Source organism: Leucoraja erinacea, chromosome 4, assembly GCF_028641065.1.
Source record: "Leucoraja erinacea ecotype New England chromosome 4, Leri_hhj_1, whole genome shotgun sequence".
NCBI classification, from domain to species: domain Eukaryota; kingdom Metazoa; phylum Chordata; class Chondrichthyes; order Rajiformes; family Rajidae; genus Leucoraja; species Leucoraja erinaceus.
This window is the reverse complement of record NC_073380.1, coordinates 22,483,681-22,503,004: the sequence shown is the minus strand read 5'-3', so window position 1 is coordinate 22,503,004 and position 19,324 is coordinate 22,483,681. Positions and strand designations below refer to the sequence as shown.

Genomic DNA, 19,324 nt, shown 5'->3' with positions numbered 1-19,324 from the left:
TGGCAACTGGAACTGGAACGGTGACTGACAGAGTGACTGACAGACACACACACACACACACACACACACACACACACACACACACACACACACACACACACACACACACACACACACACACACACACACACACACACACACACACACACACACACACACACACACACACACACACACACACACACACACACACACACATCACATCACAAAGGCGGGGGCCAAGGAAAGCGGGGGGAGCGCTGTCTGAAATTCACACGGTGAATTTCAGACAGCGCTCCCACCCCGCTTTCCCTGACTCTCCCCACATACACTTGTCTCATTTGATTACTCGCTGTTAGACTTTAGAATGTTTTTTGCACTACTTCAGATTACACTACTGTCTTCACATCATTCTGCTGTTTTGCCATTGTATTTATTGTTGTATGTGTCATTACTTATCTACATGTTTAAAGGCATTTGGACGTGTACACAGGAAAGATATGGGTCAAAAACAGGGAATTTCGACTAGCTTCAATAAGCATCTAGGTGAGCATGGATGAGTTAGACCAAGGGACTGGTTCTATGTTGTATGAATCTATGACTATCTCAGCTATTTACTCTTTGAGCTTTGTGCAAATAAGGATTATGATTGAACCCTGGTAAATATGGCAATAAACTGATCTGAATCTGAATCTGAATTGGGATGTTTTGATTATTGAACAATCCTTTCATAAAGATAAGTCTTGAAAATTTGTGAAACTAGATGGAGAGTGAATAAAGAATTTAGATAAGAATTATCATCTGCAATTGGAAGATGTTTATTATAAATAATTATATGGATGAACTTGGGTGGTGGGTTTATGGAACAAGCTGCCAGAGGACAGATCTAGAAATTAACGGTTGCCCGGTTGCCAATGGCCACCTAACGTCCCGCCGGGCAACCTAAAAGCTGTAGCATTTTCCCCGGCTTGGCCCCCCTCTCTATCTCTCTCCCTGTCATTCTCCATCTCCACACGCCATCCTGTCCGGGCCGCCGAGTCTCCGCTCTCCAGCCGCTCCTCATCTACTGGCACGACCGGCTGCCTTGCATATGCGCACTGCCATGGCCGCTGGTCGGCACCAGGCACTTTCTCCCTCCCTTTGCATTGTGGGAGCTCTGACCGCCATTGCTGTCTGGTGGCCGCCTCACCGCGACTGCTGAAACCCAACGCAGAATCACTCCATGGAGCTGGAGTAACTCCCTGGAGTAACTCTTGCTTCTTGGTTTCCTGGTCCTCCAAAAATATTCCAAATGGAGGTGGTGGAAGGTGGACTTAAGCAAAAAAGGATTATTGGGGAAAAAAGAGCTACCTTCAATTCAGTTGCGCCTAGTTAGGTAACTATGGTAGGGTGAAGACTATTCCATGCTTTAATTGAGCGGGGGAACTCCATGGAGCAGCCAGCATCTCTGGATAGAATAAATTGGGTGACGTTTAGGGTGGACACCCTTCTTAAGACTCCCTCTGGTTTTAATGTTTTTAGTTTAATTTAAAGACATTAATTGAAACAGCACGGAAACAGGCCCTTTGGCCCACCGAGTCCACGCCAATCACCGATCACCCGTACACTAGTTCTATCCCACACATTAGCGATGTAGGTCAAGAGTGTTTTATTCTCTCACGTCCCGGTTAGAACAATGAAATCCTTACTTGCAGCAGCACAACAGAATGTGTAAACATAATACTCTGTAAACAATGTTATGAACGAGAAAACAAAACAGTGTATATGTGTATGTGTGTATAATATATATATATATATATATATATATACACCCACACACACACAATTTCCCTCCTGGGATTACTAAAGTTCTATCGTATAATATCGTGTCTGTAGGAAGGAACTGCAGATGCTGGTTTAAACCGAAGATAGATACAAAAAGCTGCAGTAACTCAACGGGTCAGACAGAATCTCTGGACAAAAGGAAAACGTTTGGGTTGGATCTGAAAAAGTTTCCTGCACACCTTTGGAACAGGAGAACCCGGAGAAAACCCATGCGATCAAAGGGAAAAGGAGCAAACGCCATACAGACCACACCCATATTCAGGATCAATTCCAGGTTTCCGGCACTTTTAGGCAGCAACTTTATGTCCAATGTTCTGCCCCATAGTCTTGAACTGAATTAAAACATGCTGAAAAGGGGGGACATAGCGTGATAAAAAGTTTTTTTTTTAAACCAGATTTTATGGAAAAATTGAAGTTGATGGAACCAAGTAATCAAGATTACTACATCTTGATACAGGTTGTCCATATGGGAGTCATAGAGGAAGGAGAAAGCACCGAATGGTCAATAAACCTTTCTTATTTAGCAGAATCTTATCCAGGAGGACAAGCCATAAAGTGCCATGAAGACAGGCCATGACAATAGTAGTCATAAAACCGAGAAATTCTTGCAGAATGGTTCAAAGCGACAATTCACATTTTGTCGTTAGAAAACTATCTCCAATGCACAGAAACCCAGACTTATATTGCAAAAAATCTGGTCATATATTAAACTTTCTCTTTTTCTAGCTGATAATAAAGCTTTCACAAAGTTTTACAGATTATTCATGATTTTGATTTTCTCTTCCTGGCAGGGGCATATTTTTTCTTTCTTCTCCCAAAAACTACATGTTGGGTGTTGTATATAATATATATCTATATTACTAAAAGTAAGATCTTGACCGCTTTTGACTCACAGCGATGTGATTTCTGAGAGAACGTCGCCACTTACGGCAGTCATTTTTGGCCACCTCGCTCAGAGCCCCCCTCCGCCGAACTAGACCAGAGGATTTTTCCCATCGATGAAAAATCAGAGAGATATCCATGTTTTTTTAAATTTCACCATTCTCTCTGCTGCCCCTGCTGGTGGGAGGGGGAGGGACTATAAAACCCACCAGTGGTGTACCTCACTCAGTCTCTGCAAGATGGAGGAAGCGAGGGGGTCACGTCTCTCTGAGCTCTGAATAACACTGAACACATGTCTACTCAACTGTGAGTGCCCTTAATGTGGTTTGAAAATGAAAATATGGTTGGTTTGAAGTAAAAAGGCACTGCAAATGGTTCTTTGGGGGGGATTGGGTTGAAGTAAAAATGCACTGCAAATGGTTGTTTGGGGGGTTTGGGTTGAAGTAAAAAGGCACTGCAAATGGTTGTTTGGAGGGTTTGGGTTGAAGTAAAAAGGCACTGCAAATGGTTGTTTGGGGGTTTGGGTTGAAGTAAAAAGGCACTGCAAATGGTTGTTTTGGGGTTTTGGGTTGAAGTAAAAAGGCACTGCAAATGGTTGTTTGGGGGTTTTGGGTTGAAGTAAAAAAGGCACTGCAAATGGTTGTTTGGGGGTTTTGTGGAAGTAAAAAGGCACTGCAAATGGTTGTGGGGGGTGGGGGGGGGGGTTGGGCAGAACTAAAAGGCACTGCAAATGGTTTATTGTCTAAAATTGACAGACTTCCTGTTTGCACTATATTGATTTTAGATAAAATGCTACCACTTACGACTGTAATTTTTGGGCATCTTACTCAGTCTGCTCTGCTCATCAGGTGCAGAGAATTCTTCCCATCAATGAAAAATAAAAGTGTTATTAGTGTTTAAAAAATGTTGATAATCTGTCTCCTGTCAACCACGCCATGAAGGCCACACCTTTTCCGGTGGGAGTGGGAGGGATTATAAAACCCGGAAGTGTGGGTGTGGCTCAGTCTCTGCATTATGGGGGAGGGAGAGGTCACGACTTTGTCTGAGCTGTGAATCAACTGAACACACTGAATGTCTACTGAACTGTGTTTTGTGTGGTTTTATGGTGGTTTCACATTGCTTGAAATGGTATGAAACTGCATTTGAATGTGGTGGCCATGCACCCTGAATGAAATGGTATGAAACTGCATTTGAATGTGGTGTTGTTGCACACTGCATGAAATGGTATGAAATTGCATTTGAATTTGGTGGCCTTGCACCCTCCTTGAAATGGTATGAAACTGCACTTGAATTTGCTGGCCTTGCACCCTGCTTGAAGTGGTTGGAAACTGCACTTGAATTTGGTGGCCTTGCACCCTGCTTGAAGTGGTAGAAAACTGAACCTGAATTTGGTGGCCTTGCACCCTGCTTGAAGTGGTAGGAAACTGCACTTGAATTTTGTGCCCTTGCACCCTGCTCGAAGAGGTAAGAAACTGCGCTTGAATTTGGTGGCCTTGCACCCTGCTTGAAATGGTAGGAAAATGGATTTGAATTTGGTGGCCTTGCACTCTGCTTGAAATGGAATTTCAAGGAATAGCCGTGAGTCAACTGCCAGCCCACCAGCCGTGAGTGAGCTGCCAGCACATCAGGCTTGAGGGACTGAGCTGCCACCCCAAGAATCCATTTGGCCCACAATGTCCATACTCGCCCTCTGGAGACCAGTAGTCCCTGCAGCCAACAACACCCATACCAGCGCTCCAGAAAGCCCTCCCACCCCCCCACTGGCCACCAATATTGGAATTGGTGGAGAGGTGGAATATTACGTCGATGGACCAGCCCTCTCGTGTGAAGCAGGGACCCAACGGGTCCCACTTAGTCTAGTATATTACTAAAAGTCTGTACACTTCCTGGTGTTCTGTATATTGATTTTAGAAAAAAAACGCTGCGACTTACGGCTGTGATTTTTGGCCATCTTACTCAGAGTCCCCCCCTGCTGCGCAATACAAGAGGGTTTTTTCCATCGATGAAAAATAAAAGAGTTATTAGTGTTTGAGAATGTAGTTTAAAAATGCAAAAGTGTGTTTTGGTTTGAAGGTGCTAAAGCTGTGTTGCCTTTGGCTTTGAAAGTGCGAAAGCTATCTGTGTGGCCTTTTGTTTTGAAGGTGCTAAAGCAAGCTGTGTTGCCTTTGGTTTAGAAAGTGCTAAAGCAAGCTGTGTTGCCTTTGGTTTTGAAAGTGCTAATGTAAGCTGTGTTGCCTTTGGTTTTGAAAGTGCTAACACAAGCTGTGTTGCCTTTGGTTTTGAAAGTGTTAAAGCAAGCTGCGTTGCCTTTGGTTTTGAAAGTGCTAAAGCAAGCCATGTTGCCTTTAGTTTTACAGACCAGTCAGTGCCATTAATGTGGTTTGAAAATGCAAAATTGTGTTTTGTTTTGTAAGTGCTAAAGCAAGCAATGTTGCCTTTGGTTTTGAAAGTGCTAAAACAAGCTGCCTTGCCTTTGGTTTTGAAAGTGCTAAAGCAACCTGCCTTGCCTTTGGTTTTGAAAGTGCTAAAGCAAGCTGCCTTGCCTTTGGTTTCGAAAGTGCTAAAGTAGGCTGCCTTGCCTAATTAGAGCTGCCTTGCCTAATTAGAGCTGCCTTGCCTAATTAGAGATGCCTTTTATATAATTAAAAGTCTAATCTTGACCACTTCCTGTTTGCTCTCTATATTGATTTTAGAAGAAATGCTACCACGTACGGATGTGATTTTTGGCCATCTTACTCAGATCCCCCCTCCACTCATCAGGTGCTGAGGATTTTTCCCATCGATGAAACATAAAAGTGTTATTAGTGTTTAAAAAATGTTGAGATTCTCCTGTCAATCCTGCCATGTACGCTCAGTCTTTGCAAGATGGGGGAGGGAGAGGTCACGACTCACTGTCTTTAGTGGCCTTGCACCCTGCTTGAAATGGTATGAAACTGCACTTGAATTTGGTTCCCTTGCACCCTACTTAAAATGGAATTTCAAGGAATAGCCATGAGTCAACTGCGAGCCGACCAGCCGTGAGTGAGCTGTCAGCACAATAGGGTTGGGTGACTGAGCTGCCAGCCCAAGTATCCATTCGGCCTACAATGTCCATACTAGCCCTCTGGAAACAAGTCCCTTCAGTGCACAACACCCATACTAGCTCTCCAGAAAACCCCCCACTGGCCACCAATATTGGAATTGGTGGAGAGGTGGAATATTGTGTTGGGGGACCAGCCCTCCTGTGTGATGCTGGGACCCAACGGGTTCTCCTTAGTCTAGTATATGTGTATATATATATATATATATGCATGTGTGTATGAATATATACATATACTGAATTTTCCTTTCGTGTTTATCATATTGTTTATAGTGTACTACCTTTAAATATTCTGTTGTATTGCTGCAAGTAAGAGTTCCATTGTTTGAGACACAATCGTAACTCTCTTTCAAGTTCAGCCTTTTTACATGTCTGCAGTATTTGCCCTCAAGCAATTCAAAAATCCAAGACGTCCTTAAAACCAATATTACTTACTGCATAATACTGGAGACCAAAATGCTGTCTGAAAGGTTGAAAATACGAAAATACACAGCTTATCCAAAAACATCTTCTGATTCTTCCTAGTTCAGAAAGAAATTCAACAGATATATTTAATGTTTATTCATTATATGCAAATATTATTACTGTATGTTTTACTCAAATGTGAACAGCATATTACTAAACTATTAACAGCAATGCCATTAGTGTTGGATTGCTATCCATCCTGTACCTGAAAAAAAGGTTGCCTGTCCAAATGAGACTGTTACAGGAGGTCATTTTCTTTTACTCGAAATCTACAAAAGCCACAAGATCAACAGGACCATCACAATTGTTGTGAAATGATTGACTGGTGATATCATCACCAGGTTTGCTCTAATAACCTGTAAGATGCAGCTGAAGACTCTTGTGAATGATAGCTTGCTTTCCCTTGATGCAGGGTGCAGGAGACTCCCACTGTTGAGTTTTAGCACAGGAACTAAACTGAAAGAGACATCGGAGAAAAGTAATAGAAGGTACACAAAAATGCTGGAGAAACTCAGCGGGTGCAGCAGCATCTATTGAGCGAAGGAAATAGGCAACATTTCGGGCCGAACCCCTTCTTCAGGAGTAAAGCAATACTCTGAAGAAGAATGGTGTTTGAGGATGGACTGATAGGAATTATGTTACATTTACTTTATCTGCCATAGTTTGCCACTGAGCATCCACATAAAACAATATTCATGGAAGATGTATTAGCAATATTAAAAGTGAACAAGATTGGAGGGATCTACTCCCAATATCTCCCCTGGCAGCACATTCCAACCACCTACCACTCTGCATAGAAAAACACCTGCTTTGCTTATCACCTTTCAATTTTTTCCTTCTTCCTTAAAACTATTCACTCCAGTATTTAACATTTCCATCCTGGGATGAGATCCTATCTATGGCTCTCATTATGTTATATGCTTCTATCAGCTCACCTCTCAGCTTCTGATGCTCATAGAAAAAAAATGCACATTCATCCAACCTATCCTTATTCACTCCAATCCAGGCAACATGCTGACAAACCCCTTTTTCAACTTTGCCAAAGCCACCACATCCTTCCTGTAATGCAGTGACCAGAACTGCACATGGTACTACAAACAAGAAGCACCTAATTTTACACAGTTGTAATATGACATCTCAATCTACCCGACCAATGGAGGCATGGATTACTCCTTCTTTGCCATCCTATCCACTTGTGTTGCCACTTTCAGGGAGCTATGGACTTGCAGTTTAAGATCTCTTCATATTCCAGTGCTCTTTAGGCACCCACCATTTGCTGTATACTGTCCTCTTATGTTTGACCTCCAAAAGTGCAAAAATAATCTCATACCTGTACAGCTTAAACTCTGGCTGCCATTTGTCTGCCCTTCTGTACAACTAATCTATGTCTTGGTGTCGTGTTTCACAATCATCCTCACTATCCACAGCTCCACCATTTCTCCTGTTACCTGCAAGCTTACTAAATAAACCACCTACATTTTCAACCAATTAACAAAGATTTTTGTCAAAACCCCATCAGCCTCCTCTCTTGCTTCCCTCTGTATGTTCGCATTGATTCGACAATGGGAACTTATTCACTTTAAGGTTTTTTCAAGATACTTAACTCCTTAATATCATCATGCTCTAAAATATCAAAATATCCTTCCCAAACTTCACCTTTATCCACATTTCCTTAACGAATGGCAATGAGGAATTCTCATTAAGGACTCATTATCATGATTAGTCATGGCTGGATTTTATTGTTCTCTGGAAAATGCATATGTTCATTCTTGGGGTGGGTGGGGGCAGTGGCACAATAAACACACATTATGTCATGGAGTCATAGATAGATACTTACCGCAGGGAAACGGGTCCTTTGGCCCAACTAGTCCATGCCGACCAAGATGAAATATCTAGCTCATTCCATTTGCTCACGTTTGGCCCATATCTTCTAAACCTTTCCTATCCATATATCTGTCTGAGTGTCTTAAATATTGTTATAAAATCTAAATAAAAGCTGTATAACCATATAACCATATAACAATTAGAACACGGAAACAGGCCATCTCGGCCCTACAAGTCCATGCCGAACAATTATTTTCCCCTAGTCCCATCTACCTGCACTCAGACCATAACCCTCCATTCCTTTCCCATCCATATACCTATCTAATTTATTTTGAAATGATAAAATCGAACCTGCTTCCACCACTTCCACTGGAAGATCATTCCACACAGCCACCACTCTCTGAATAAAGAAGTTCCCCCTCATGTTACCCCTAAACTTCTGTCCCTTAATTCTGAAGTCATGTCTTCTTGTTTGAATCTTCCCTACTCTCAATGGGAAAAGCTTATCCACGTCAACTCTGTATATATCCCCCTCATCATTTTAAAGACCTCTATCAAGTCCCCCCTTAACCTTCTGCGCTCCAAAGAATAAAGACCTAACTTATTCAACCTTTCTCTGTAACTTAGTTGCTGAAACCCAGGCAACATTCTAGTAAATCTCCTCTGTACTCTCTCTATTTTGTTGACATCCTCCCTATAATTGGGCGACCAAAATTGTACACCATACTCCAGAATTGGTCTCACCAATCCCTTGTACAATTTTAACATTACATCCCAACTTCTATACTCAATGCTCTGATTTATAAAGGCTAGCATACCAAAAGCTTTCTTTACCACCCTATCTACATGAGATGACACCTTCAGGGAACTATGCACAGTTATTCCTAGATCCCTCTGTTCAACTGCATTCCTCAATTCGCTACCATTTACCATGTACGTTCTATTTTGATTTGTCCTGCCAAGATGTAGCACATCACACTTATCAGCATTAAACTTCATCTGCCATCTTTCAGCCCATTCTACCAAATGGCCTAAATCTCTCTGTAGACTTTGGAAAACTACTTCATTATCCACAACACCACCTATCTTAGTATCATCTGCATACTTACAAATCCAATTTACCACACCTTCATCCAGATCATTGATGTACATGACAAACAACAGTGGGCCCAACACAGATCCCTGAGGCACCCCACTAGACACCTGCCTCCAACCTGACAAACAGTCATCCACCATTACTCTCTGGCGTCTCCCATTCAGCCACTGTTGAATCCATCTTGCTACTCCTGCATTTACACCCAACAATTGAACCTTCTTAACCAAACTTCCATGAGGAACCTTGTCAAAGGCCTTACTAAAGTCCATATAGACAACAACCACTGCTTTACCCTCATCAATTTCCCTAGTAACCTCTTCAAAAAATTCAATGAGATTAGTCACACATGACCTTCCAGGCACAAATCCATGTTGACTGTCCCTAATCAGACCCTGTTTATCCAGATGCTTATATATATTATCTCGAAGTATCTTTTCCATTAATTTGCCCACCACTGAAGTCAAACTAACAGGTCTATAATCGCTAGGTTTACTCTTAGAACCCTTTTTAAACAATGGAACAACATGCACAGTACGCCAATCCACGGGCACTATTCCCATTTCTAATGACATTTGAAATATTTATGTCATAGCCCCTGCTATTTCTACACTAACTTTCCTCAATGTCCTGGGGAATATCCTGTCAGGACCTGGAGACATATCCACATTTATATTTTTTCAAATGTGTCAGTACTTCTTTTTCTTTGAATCTCATAGTATCCATAGCTACTCTACTTGTTCCCCTTACCTCACATAATTCAATATCCTTCTCCTTGGTGAATACCGAAGAAAAGAAATTGTTCAATATCTCCCCCATCTCTTTTGGCTCTGCAGATAGCTGTCCACTCTGTCTCCCTAATGGACCAATTTTATCCCTCGTTATCCTTTGGATTTACTTTCACCTTACTTGCCAAAGCAAACTCATATCTTCTTTTAGCTTTTCTAATTTCTTTCTTAAGATTCTTTTTACATTCTTTATACTCCTCAAGCACCTCATTCACTCCATGCTGCCTATCATTATTGTAGATCTCTCTTTTTCCGAACCGTGTCCAATTTCCCTTTCCAAAACCAGGGCTCTTTCCAATTTTTACTATTTCCTTTCAACCGAACAGGGACATAAAGATTCTGTATTCTTAAAATTTCCCCTTTAAATGTCCTCCATTTCTCTTCTACATACTTCCCATAATACAAAATGTCCCAATTCACTCCTTTTAAATCATTTCGCATCTCATCAAAGTTAGCCTTTCTCCAATCAAAAATCTAAACCCTAGGTCCAGTTCTGACCCTCTCCATAATTATATTGAAACTAATGGTATTGTGATCACTGGACCCGAAGTGCTCCCCAACGCATACCTCGGCCACCTGACCTGTCTCATTTCCTAACAGGAGGTCCAGCACTGCCCCTTCTCTAGTAGGTACCTCTATTTATTGCTGCAAAAAACTACCCTCCACACATTTTACAAACTCCAAACCATCCAGCCCATTTATAGAATGTGTTTCCCAGTCAATGTGTGGAAAATTGAAATCTCCCACAATCACTACCTTGTGCTTACTACTAATATCCGCTATTTCCTTACATATTTGCTCTTCCATTTCTCGCTCCCCATTTGGCGGTCTATAATACACCCCTACAAGTGTTGCTACACCTTTCTCACTTCACAGTTCCACCCAAATAGCCTACCTAGACGAACCCTCCAATCTATCCTGCCAAAGCACTGCTGTAATATCTTCCCCGATGAGCAATGCAACACCTCCACCTCTTGCCCCTCCAATTTTATCACACCTGAAGCAACGAATTCCTGGAATATTTAGTTTCCAATCACAGCCCTCCTGCAACCATGTTTCACTGATTGCCACAACATCATACTTCCAGGTGTCAATCCAGGCTCTAAGCTCATTCACCTTTCTTACAATGCTCCTAGCATTAAAATATGCACATTTAAGAAACCCACTGACTCTTATTCTCTGTTTATTTTCTTTTTCTTCTTTCTCCCCTAGATTTTGGGTCCGAGTGCTTCCCTTCTCTGCCTCCTGCCTGCCTCCTATTTGAGTCCCTCCCCCCAACCATTCTAGTTTAAAGTCTCCCCAGTAGCCTTTGCAAATCTCCCCGCCAGGATATTGTTCCCCCTCGAGTTCAAGTGCAACCCGTCCTTTTTGTACAGGTCACACCTTCCCCAAAAGAAGTCCCAATGATCCAGAAACTTGAATCCCTGCCCACTGCACCAGTCCTTCAGCCACGCATTTATCCTCCACCTCGCTCCATTCCTACTCTCACTGTCGCGTGGCACAGGCAGTAATCCTGAGATTGTTACTTTGTTGGTCCTTTTCCTTAACTCTCCTCCAACTCCCTAAATTCTCCCTTCAGGACCTATTCCCTTTTTTTACCTATGCCATTGGTACCTAGATGTACCACGACCTCAGGCTCCTCTCCCTCTGATTTCAGGATATCTTGGACGCGTTGAGACACATCCGAGACCCTGGCACCAGGAAGGCAGACTACCATCCGGGTTTCCCGACTGCGTCCACAGAATCGCCTATCCGACCCCCTAACTATGGAGTCCCCAATCACTATTGCCCTCCTCTTTTTTTCCCTACCTTTCTGAGCAACAGGGCCGGTCTCTGTGCCGGAGGCCCGGCCTCTGTCGCTACCCCCGGGCAGGCTGTCCCCCCCCAACCGTACTCAAACAGTAGTACTTATTTTCAAGGTGTACAGACACTGGGGTACTCACTCTTCCCTGCCTCTGCCCCTTGCCCTTCCTAAGCGTGACCCACATGTCTGTCTCCCGTGGTTTTGGAGTGACCATCTTCCTATAACTCATCTCTATGACCTCCTCACTCCCCCTGACCAGACAGAGGTCATCAAGTTGCTGCTCCAGGATCCTAATACGGTCCCTTAGGAGCCCCATCTCGATGCACCTGGCGCAGATGTGGACGTCTGGAGGGCTATCCGACTCCATGACCTCCCACATCTGACATCCAGAACAGTAAACTGCCCTGGCCCTCATTCTCCCGCCTTACCCTGGATACAATACAAGTACAATACAATACAAACTGCTGGAAGAAATCAGCAGGGATCTGACTCACAATCAGCTGCTCCTCTTGTCCTTTCCTTACCTTTACTAAAAAAAAAACTGTACCTTTACTAAAAAAAAAGCCCTGTACCCTTCGCTCACTGTACCTTTACTAAAGCACTGTACCTTTAACCAGAAAGCAGAAATGCTAACCTGAGGTTGCACCCAATCAGCTGCTTCTTCTAGTCTGCTTCAATCAGCGGCTTCCACCAGAACCCTTCCTATGAAGTGTGGAACGTTACAGATTTCGGTAAGCCCCATGCCGGATTTAAACACTCACCACCCAGAAACTCCTCCTCTTGCTCCAACGACTCCCAGGCCTCTGTAGAGTAAAGCCCCGTGCCCGATTTAAATATTATATTAAGTTGATCCATAGAAATCTTTAAAATGATAACTGTGTGGGGTTCCATGTACCTACATGCACCTACAAAAAGACTCAAGCTTTATTAACCTTTGCCCTTTCCTATAGGGAGGTTTCACGGCAGTCGGGTCACGACCCACGACCCGTACTGTTGCTATGCTACACCAAATGGAGTACACGTGATGAACTGCGGGTAAGCACTTGCCATTGTTTCCAGCGTAACGGACCCATTAAAACCCACCAAAATTGTCAATTTTTGTGCTGTAAATAATTATGGAAATCGGGATAAGCGTGTGGGACATTTAGCCCACTTCATAATTCCAAAAGTGTGGAGAAATGATGGTAGATAGAAGCGAGAGCTGAAGGGACAATAACAGCCAGAGTACTTAGCGAACATTGTGCCGTTTGCTCACTGCATTTCATCAACTAAGGCATTATTTGTGTTTTTTCTTGGTTCCTTTGGCATCTAAAAAGTTTCAGAAGGGATAAATCTGGCTGTAAATTTTTTTAAATCGCCCTTGGTTCTCAAGTGGGTTTTTGCATACAAAATGAAAACGCATCTGAAGAAAAATGTACAGCCAGATTTATCACTTCTGAGACTTTTTAGATACAAAAGTAATCAAGGAAAACCACAAATAATACCTTAGTGTTGATGAAATGCAGTGAGCAAGGCGATAATTCCCAATATTTTCAATTCTGATATCTGCACAGCCAATGTTTGCCAAGCACTTTAGCTGCTGTTGTCCCTTCAGTTCTCGCTTCTCTTTGCCTTCATTTCGCTTCACTTTTGGAACAGGTTTTTAACAGGTAGGAAAGTATGCGTTTCTTGCATTAATAACATATAACGGAAGTTACGATGTCCTCCAGATGGATTGAGCGGCTCCATGCGTCAAGCCCTATGACCTAGTGACCTTACGTGCAACCCCCCTATCCAACAGATTCTATGTTCCCAAGAATAGTCTGAACATGTTCCTTACGACCATGGCGAATATCACTCAATGCACATGTCATTTGCTCAAGGTGACTATTACAACCTTCTACCAATGTTCAAATGGATCTTATGCATTTAATGATACTCATCCTCACAGGCAGGAAATTACATTGAAACTCAACCTCTCACTGAGACAAATGTGGATTCAAAAATAAAAATGGTAAACGGAAAAGCCCTGAAGCTTACTTCAAACCGGAAACGTCCACTAGTTACACCTAATTTTAACATAACTGTCTTTGCAAATCACAGAGCATTTGTGGAGGGAATGGATTATGGCTGCATTCGATTTGTTTTTGGAACAGAGTTGTCCTCATCCATATGAAGCAACACCTGCCTGCGCTGTTTCAAAAGTTTACAACTCAATCTTTGAAACAGCCTAGCTGCAACCAAGATCTCTCCAGTTAATTAATACTCTCCGAGGTAAATTAAAAGTGTTTAACCATTCAAACAAAATGTGCTATGGCTTTGATCTCAACACACTGCAAATATCATTTTCTGCACGTCACTTTAGATATTCATACACATCTTGATATTGCTCTCCCAGTGAACACAACACAAATATACACTGTAATAAAAATGAACTGCAGATGCCGGTTTATACCAAAGATAGTCACAAAACGCTGGAGCAACTCAGCTGGTCAGGCAGCATCTCTGAAGAAAATGGATAGGTAACGTTTCGTGTCACCAGACATATAAACACAAATACATACACTGGATTATTTTCCCATGTGAAGTTGCTCCACAATGTTTGGCCATACGTATATAGAACCTTTCAGAAAATAATAGTGGCTCATGAAATCAATAGAAAATAAGTTAAGGCTACAGATTGGTTTATCAATATAATCTGGGTTTTTTTTAAATCACAAATATACTATATGTGATGGTAATGAAATAAACTATTACAATTGCATTTGATTTCCTACCTTGATCCGCGAAACATTCCCAATTCCAAAGAGAAACCAGGTAACTGGGAAACGGAGAGGTAATGGGGAGCCGAGGAACCGAGAGGGTGAGGTTGTCTTTAGACACGACTCATTTGCGCCGTACAAGGAGTGGCGCAGGGCGAGGTCCCGTAAAAGCCGAACTCCACAACCCCCTGCCAAAACTGGGACTCTACCCCTTACCATTGGCTGCCAGTTTCACCAGGAGACCTGTGCAGACTCCAATTTTTCTCCATAAACTTCCCCTCCTCTACTCCACCAAGTAGTGTTCAAAGGTAAACGAAGGAAAACTTTTATTTTGGTGCAGCTTTTTATGGTGTATTTGTGCGGTTGTTGTAAAACAAATTCCTCGTCCACTTTGCAAATCAGTTTCTGTTTGATGCACCGAACAAACTTCCGTTTGATGTGGGAGCTGTAACTGGTGCTGGGAAACTCGCAGCGTGAAGACTTGGAAGTGTTGTCTTAATACGCCTTGCAACGCATATATCTATTGACCGGAGTTGACTGGATTAGAACAAAGTTAACGACGCAGTTTTGTTTTATCTAGTTGATTATTTCGTAATCTTCTATGATTTCCCTGGGTGTATTTTCAAAATACTAATCGCAACAGAGTATTGGTGCATAAACTCGCTCAATGTGCACCGAAACAAAACTGGAAAGCGAGTGAAATGATGCGCGGGGAAGAAGGATTTACTTTATTTGGAAGTTGTATTAAATCTTCATTAACGTATAATGAGTTGGGACAGGTTGTTCAGAGTTGCGGAACATTTACTAAATCATTATTAATCTACATTAGTTTTATAAACGAAATTAAAGTAGATTGGGTATTATATTTGAGGATGCGACAGTGAGCAGGCAAGCTCATTAGTACATGGTTTGCTTAAAAAATAAACTTTCCTCTGATCTGCAAAGACTACAAAAGCAAGAGTGGCCCAACTGTGGATTAGAAGAGATAAGATAAATTATAGGTAATATTACATGAATGGAAAGAATTTATAAAGTTACCAGAAAAAAAAAGCAGTAAGCTTTTCAGTAGAGTTTTAGCATTCTGCAAAAGGGGAAGGAGGTTGACTAAGACAAGGAAAATAAAAATGTGTTAACTAGCAAGAAACATTAAAACATTACAATATCCTGCAAGACTTTCCACAGTTATGTAAACTAGAAAAGAGTGACCAAGGCAAATATGGATTGCTTATTTACAGAGAGAATGTATAAAAGGAAGAAGTTAGCACAGGAAGTAAACTATAGGGCCTGTCCCACTTGGCCGTCATTTGCGCGCCATTTACGCGACCTCCAAAAATGTGGTCGTCGCATTGTGATGCATGAGTAGCATGTGGGTAGCGCGGGATGGGCGCATGGAGAGATGTGGGGGAGTGGAGTTGCGAGCAGTATCGCACGACGCTCCTGGATTTCGTGCTGCACAATATCCTCGCGCGCCATCTGCGTGATGTATCACGTACGCATGCTGACACATTGGGTACGCATGCTGGTGTCCCAACGTCTCACGTGTTTCGTGTGGTGACGCATGATTACGTCACCATGCGTAAACCATGTGTCGCTGCGCGCCGCAGGGTATTCTAATGTTGTTACACGCACCAGACAGCAAAATGATGCGTGATTTGTGCACGATGTCGCACGTAACGACGCATCGACCTATTTTACATATGACGCGGCAATGAGGCGCAAATGACGGCCAAGTGGGACAGGCCCTTAATGGTGTATTTTTGCCTTTATGGAAGAAGAGAAAAGAAATCTTTACAGAAATACTGAAGAATCAGGGACCCAGTGCAAGTGAGGTAATAAATATTTGGTAAAACAAACCTACTGGAAAAGTTAATGAGACTGAAATCTGAAACCCCAAACTTGGTGATCCGCAAGTCAGATACTTGTATGGGATGATTGTGGCAATGGTAGATCCCCTGGTTAAGGGCCTGTCCAATTAACGTGACTTTTCAGTGACTGTCTTCGACCTTCAAGCTCGAGGGCATTTGCGTGAAAAACCTCAAGCTGGATCGACCGTCAGCGATGAAACCACGAGCCAGATTGACTGTCTGCACACATACACAAACATATCGCAAAGGCGGGGGCCAGGGAAAGTGGCGGAGCGCTGTCACACCCGCGATGAAGAGGAAGGTAAAAGATGGCTGGCACAGTAACGGTAAGTCCTTTAGAGAGCGCGGAGGGAGGAGGGGGAGAGAAGGTGGGGGGAGAAGGGGGGGAGAAGGGGAGGAGAAGGAGTGGAGACTCTTTTAAGAAGCCAGACAACTTTTAATAAAGTTTAGCGGGCATTTAACATTACCGGTCGGTTTACTTACCTTTTTTTTCTCAACGAGCTTTACCTTCGACTACCTTTGATTAGCTTTGATTGCCTTCGATTACCTACGATAGCATTACGACCTACTATGACCTACCTCAACTAAACCTACGAGTAAAAAAATATCGATTTTTTCCATGGCAACCTTTTTTTACTCGTGGGCATTTTTCAGCATGTTGAAAAAAATGCCGCAACCTAGCTGATGCCTTGAGACAGTACGCGGGAACTACACTCGAGCATGAAGGAGAGGTACAAAGACCTCGTAGGACCTCATGTCGACCATGCTGCGAGTATGTCGAGGGAAAACTCTTCTAAACTCGCGAATTAAGTCCCAGCAGTGGGATAGACCCTTTAATATCTTCCAAAATACTATAGATTTTGTAATAATTCTTGTTGATTGGAAGGTAGTATATGCTGTTCATGAAAGTAGATAGAGGAAGAAAATGAATTATATTCTTGTTCACCTGTCAAAAGCCATATGAAGGAATTTAGAGATAAAATATCTTGATCTTGAGGCTGTAAGTATTGCAGAAAATACAGAGGAATCAGGTGGATCAAGATTGGGCTGATTACATGATAGATGCTGTACAATGGGAGAAAAAAACAGACATTTTCAGTCTTTTTTTTAATATTGAGAGAATGAGAAACATTGGTGTTCAAAAGGACATGATTATCCTTGTACACAAATCACTGTAAGATGACATACAGATTGATAGAATGGTAGATGGTCCTTACCTGCAAGAATATTTAAGTGTAAAGAAAAAGAACAAAAGGAAGTCTTTTTTGTCATATCTGACCATGGAGTCTCCAGGACAGGGATTTTCAGGTGGATCATGATTGAGGCTGGAACTTGTCTGCCACAGAAGGAGTAGATGTCATTGGCTATATTTAAGAGGGAGTTAGATGTGGCCCTTGTGGCTAAGGGATATACAGAGAGGAGAACGGGAAACAGACATGGCGGTGCAGGCTCGAGGGTCTGCACCTTTTTCTAATATGATATGTTTAGGGAGCTATTCCCTACATGAGAACGCTTGTGATACTTTGTTTAACGTGGGGAGATTTGCACAAAAGGACACCCCACAGTCCTTGACGGATCTGAATGAGAATCCTGGCATGTACAAGAACGAGGTTCACCCTTTTCTGCTGCAAATCCATTGTGACGCTACACTAAGGACGCATTCAGTCTGTTCGTGGAAACAATGGGACTTTAGAGATGAGAAGAATATTAAGTGTCCATATCTACCTCAAGTCAAGTGTTCACTGCACCCGACCGCTCTCAATCCCAACATCTTTAAAGAAATACATTTTATCCTTGATGACAATGTGTACAGCTTTGTAACATCTTTGAGTCTAAATGACTGGTGTTGGCAAGCATTCACATTTTGAACAGACGTGAACTTTAAGAAAGTTGACTTTAATCAACCTTTTTGGTTTTTCATTTTCACTGACTCATATTACCAGACACAGGTAATATCCTTGAAGATGCACATTGCAGAAGAATTTTTATCACTGAAATTGGAGTAAATGGTCAATTAATTGCAGAATTCAATAAAAGTAAAAAACCTACATAGAACAAAAAACAGGTAACAGGCTCTTTGACCCATACTTCGGCCTCCTTTGGTCATATCTGACCATGGGTGTCTCCAGGGAGCTATTCCCTATATGGAGAACGCTTGTGCGTGACTTTGTTTAACGTGGGGAGATTGGTGCACAGACAGCCACCCCACAGTCCTTGACGGATCTGGGTGAGAATCCAGTGGCATGGAGTCAAAGACGACCGGACCCTTTTCTGCTGCAACCTTCATCCGCCTTCCCAGCCATCGTGACGCTCCACTAAGGTCAGTCATCGTCCTACGCATGTTCCACCATTGAAGTCTTGCCCGCAATGTTCGTGCCAAACATGATGCGGACTTAAACAAATCTCATCTGCCTTCATCTGATACATATCCCTCTATTCCCTGCATATCCAGTTGCCTATCGAAAAGCCTCTTAAATGCTGTTTCCATATCTACCTCCATCGTCAATCATGGCAGCGTGTTCACCGCACACACCGCTCTCAATCCCACACATCTTTAAAGATAAATACATTTGCTGTAAGCATATAGGTCCTTGGTGAAATGTGTACAGCTTTGATCTTATTTAAAAAAATGTGTTTTCCTTAAATGTCAAGCTTTGATTTATATTTTGCCCAGGTCTAAATGACTGGTGCTGGCAAGCATTCACATTTTGAACAGACTTGAACTTTAAGAAAGTTGACTTTAATCAACCTTTTTGGTTTTCATTTCCACTGACTCACTTAGTTAAGACTGCCGCTAATTCAATCTGTTCCACTGGACAGAGAGCCACCACGGATGGCTGGTGGCTGGTAAACTGAGTTAAGAGTCAAGAGTGTTATATTGTCATATGGACATAAACTGAACAATTAAATTCCTACTTGCAGCAGCTCAACAGGTTTGTAAACACAATACTCAATAGATAGTGTAATAAACAAACATAAA

At 42.4% G+C, this 19,324-nt stretch overlaps 1 protein-coding gene across 1 annotated transcript in view; it reads right to left on the bottom strand.

Annotated features, from left to right (window-relative positions):
* The window catches only part of LOC129696034 (collagen alpha-1(IX) chain-like), a 159,920-nt gene that overhangs the window by 135,414 nt on the left and 5,182 nt on the right, over window positions 1-19,324 (bottom strand). The window contains exons 2-3 of the mRNA XM_055633443.1: window positions 14,495-14,590; window positions 6,200-6,285 (exon numbers count right to left, since the gene is read on the bottom strand). Coding sequence (XP_055489418.1) covers window positions 6,200-6,285; window positions 14,495-14,590 — 182 coding nt within the window. The remainder of the gene's footprint in view (window positions 1-6,199; window positions 6,286-14,494; window positions 14,591-19,324) is intronic.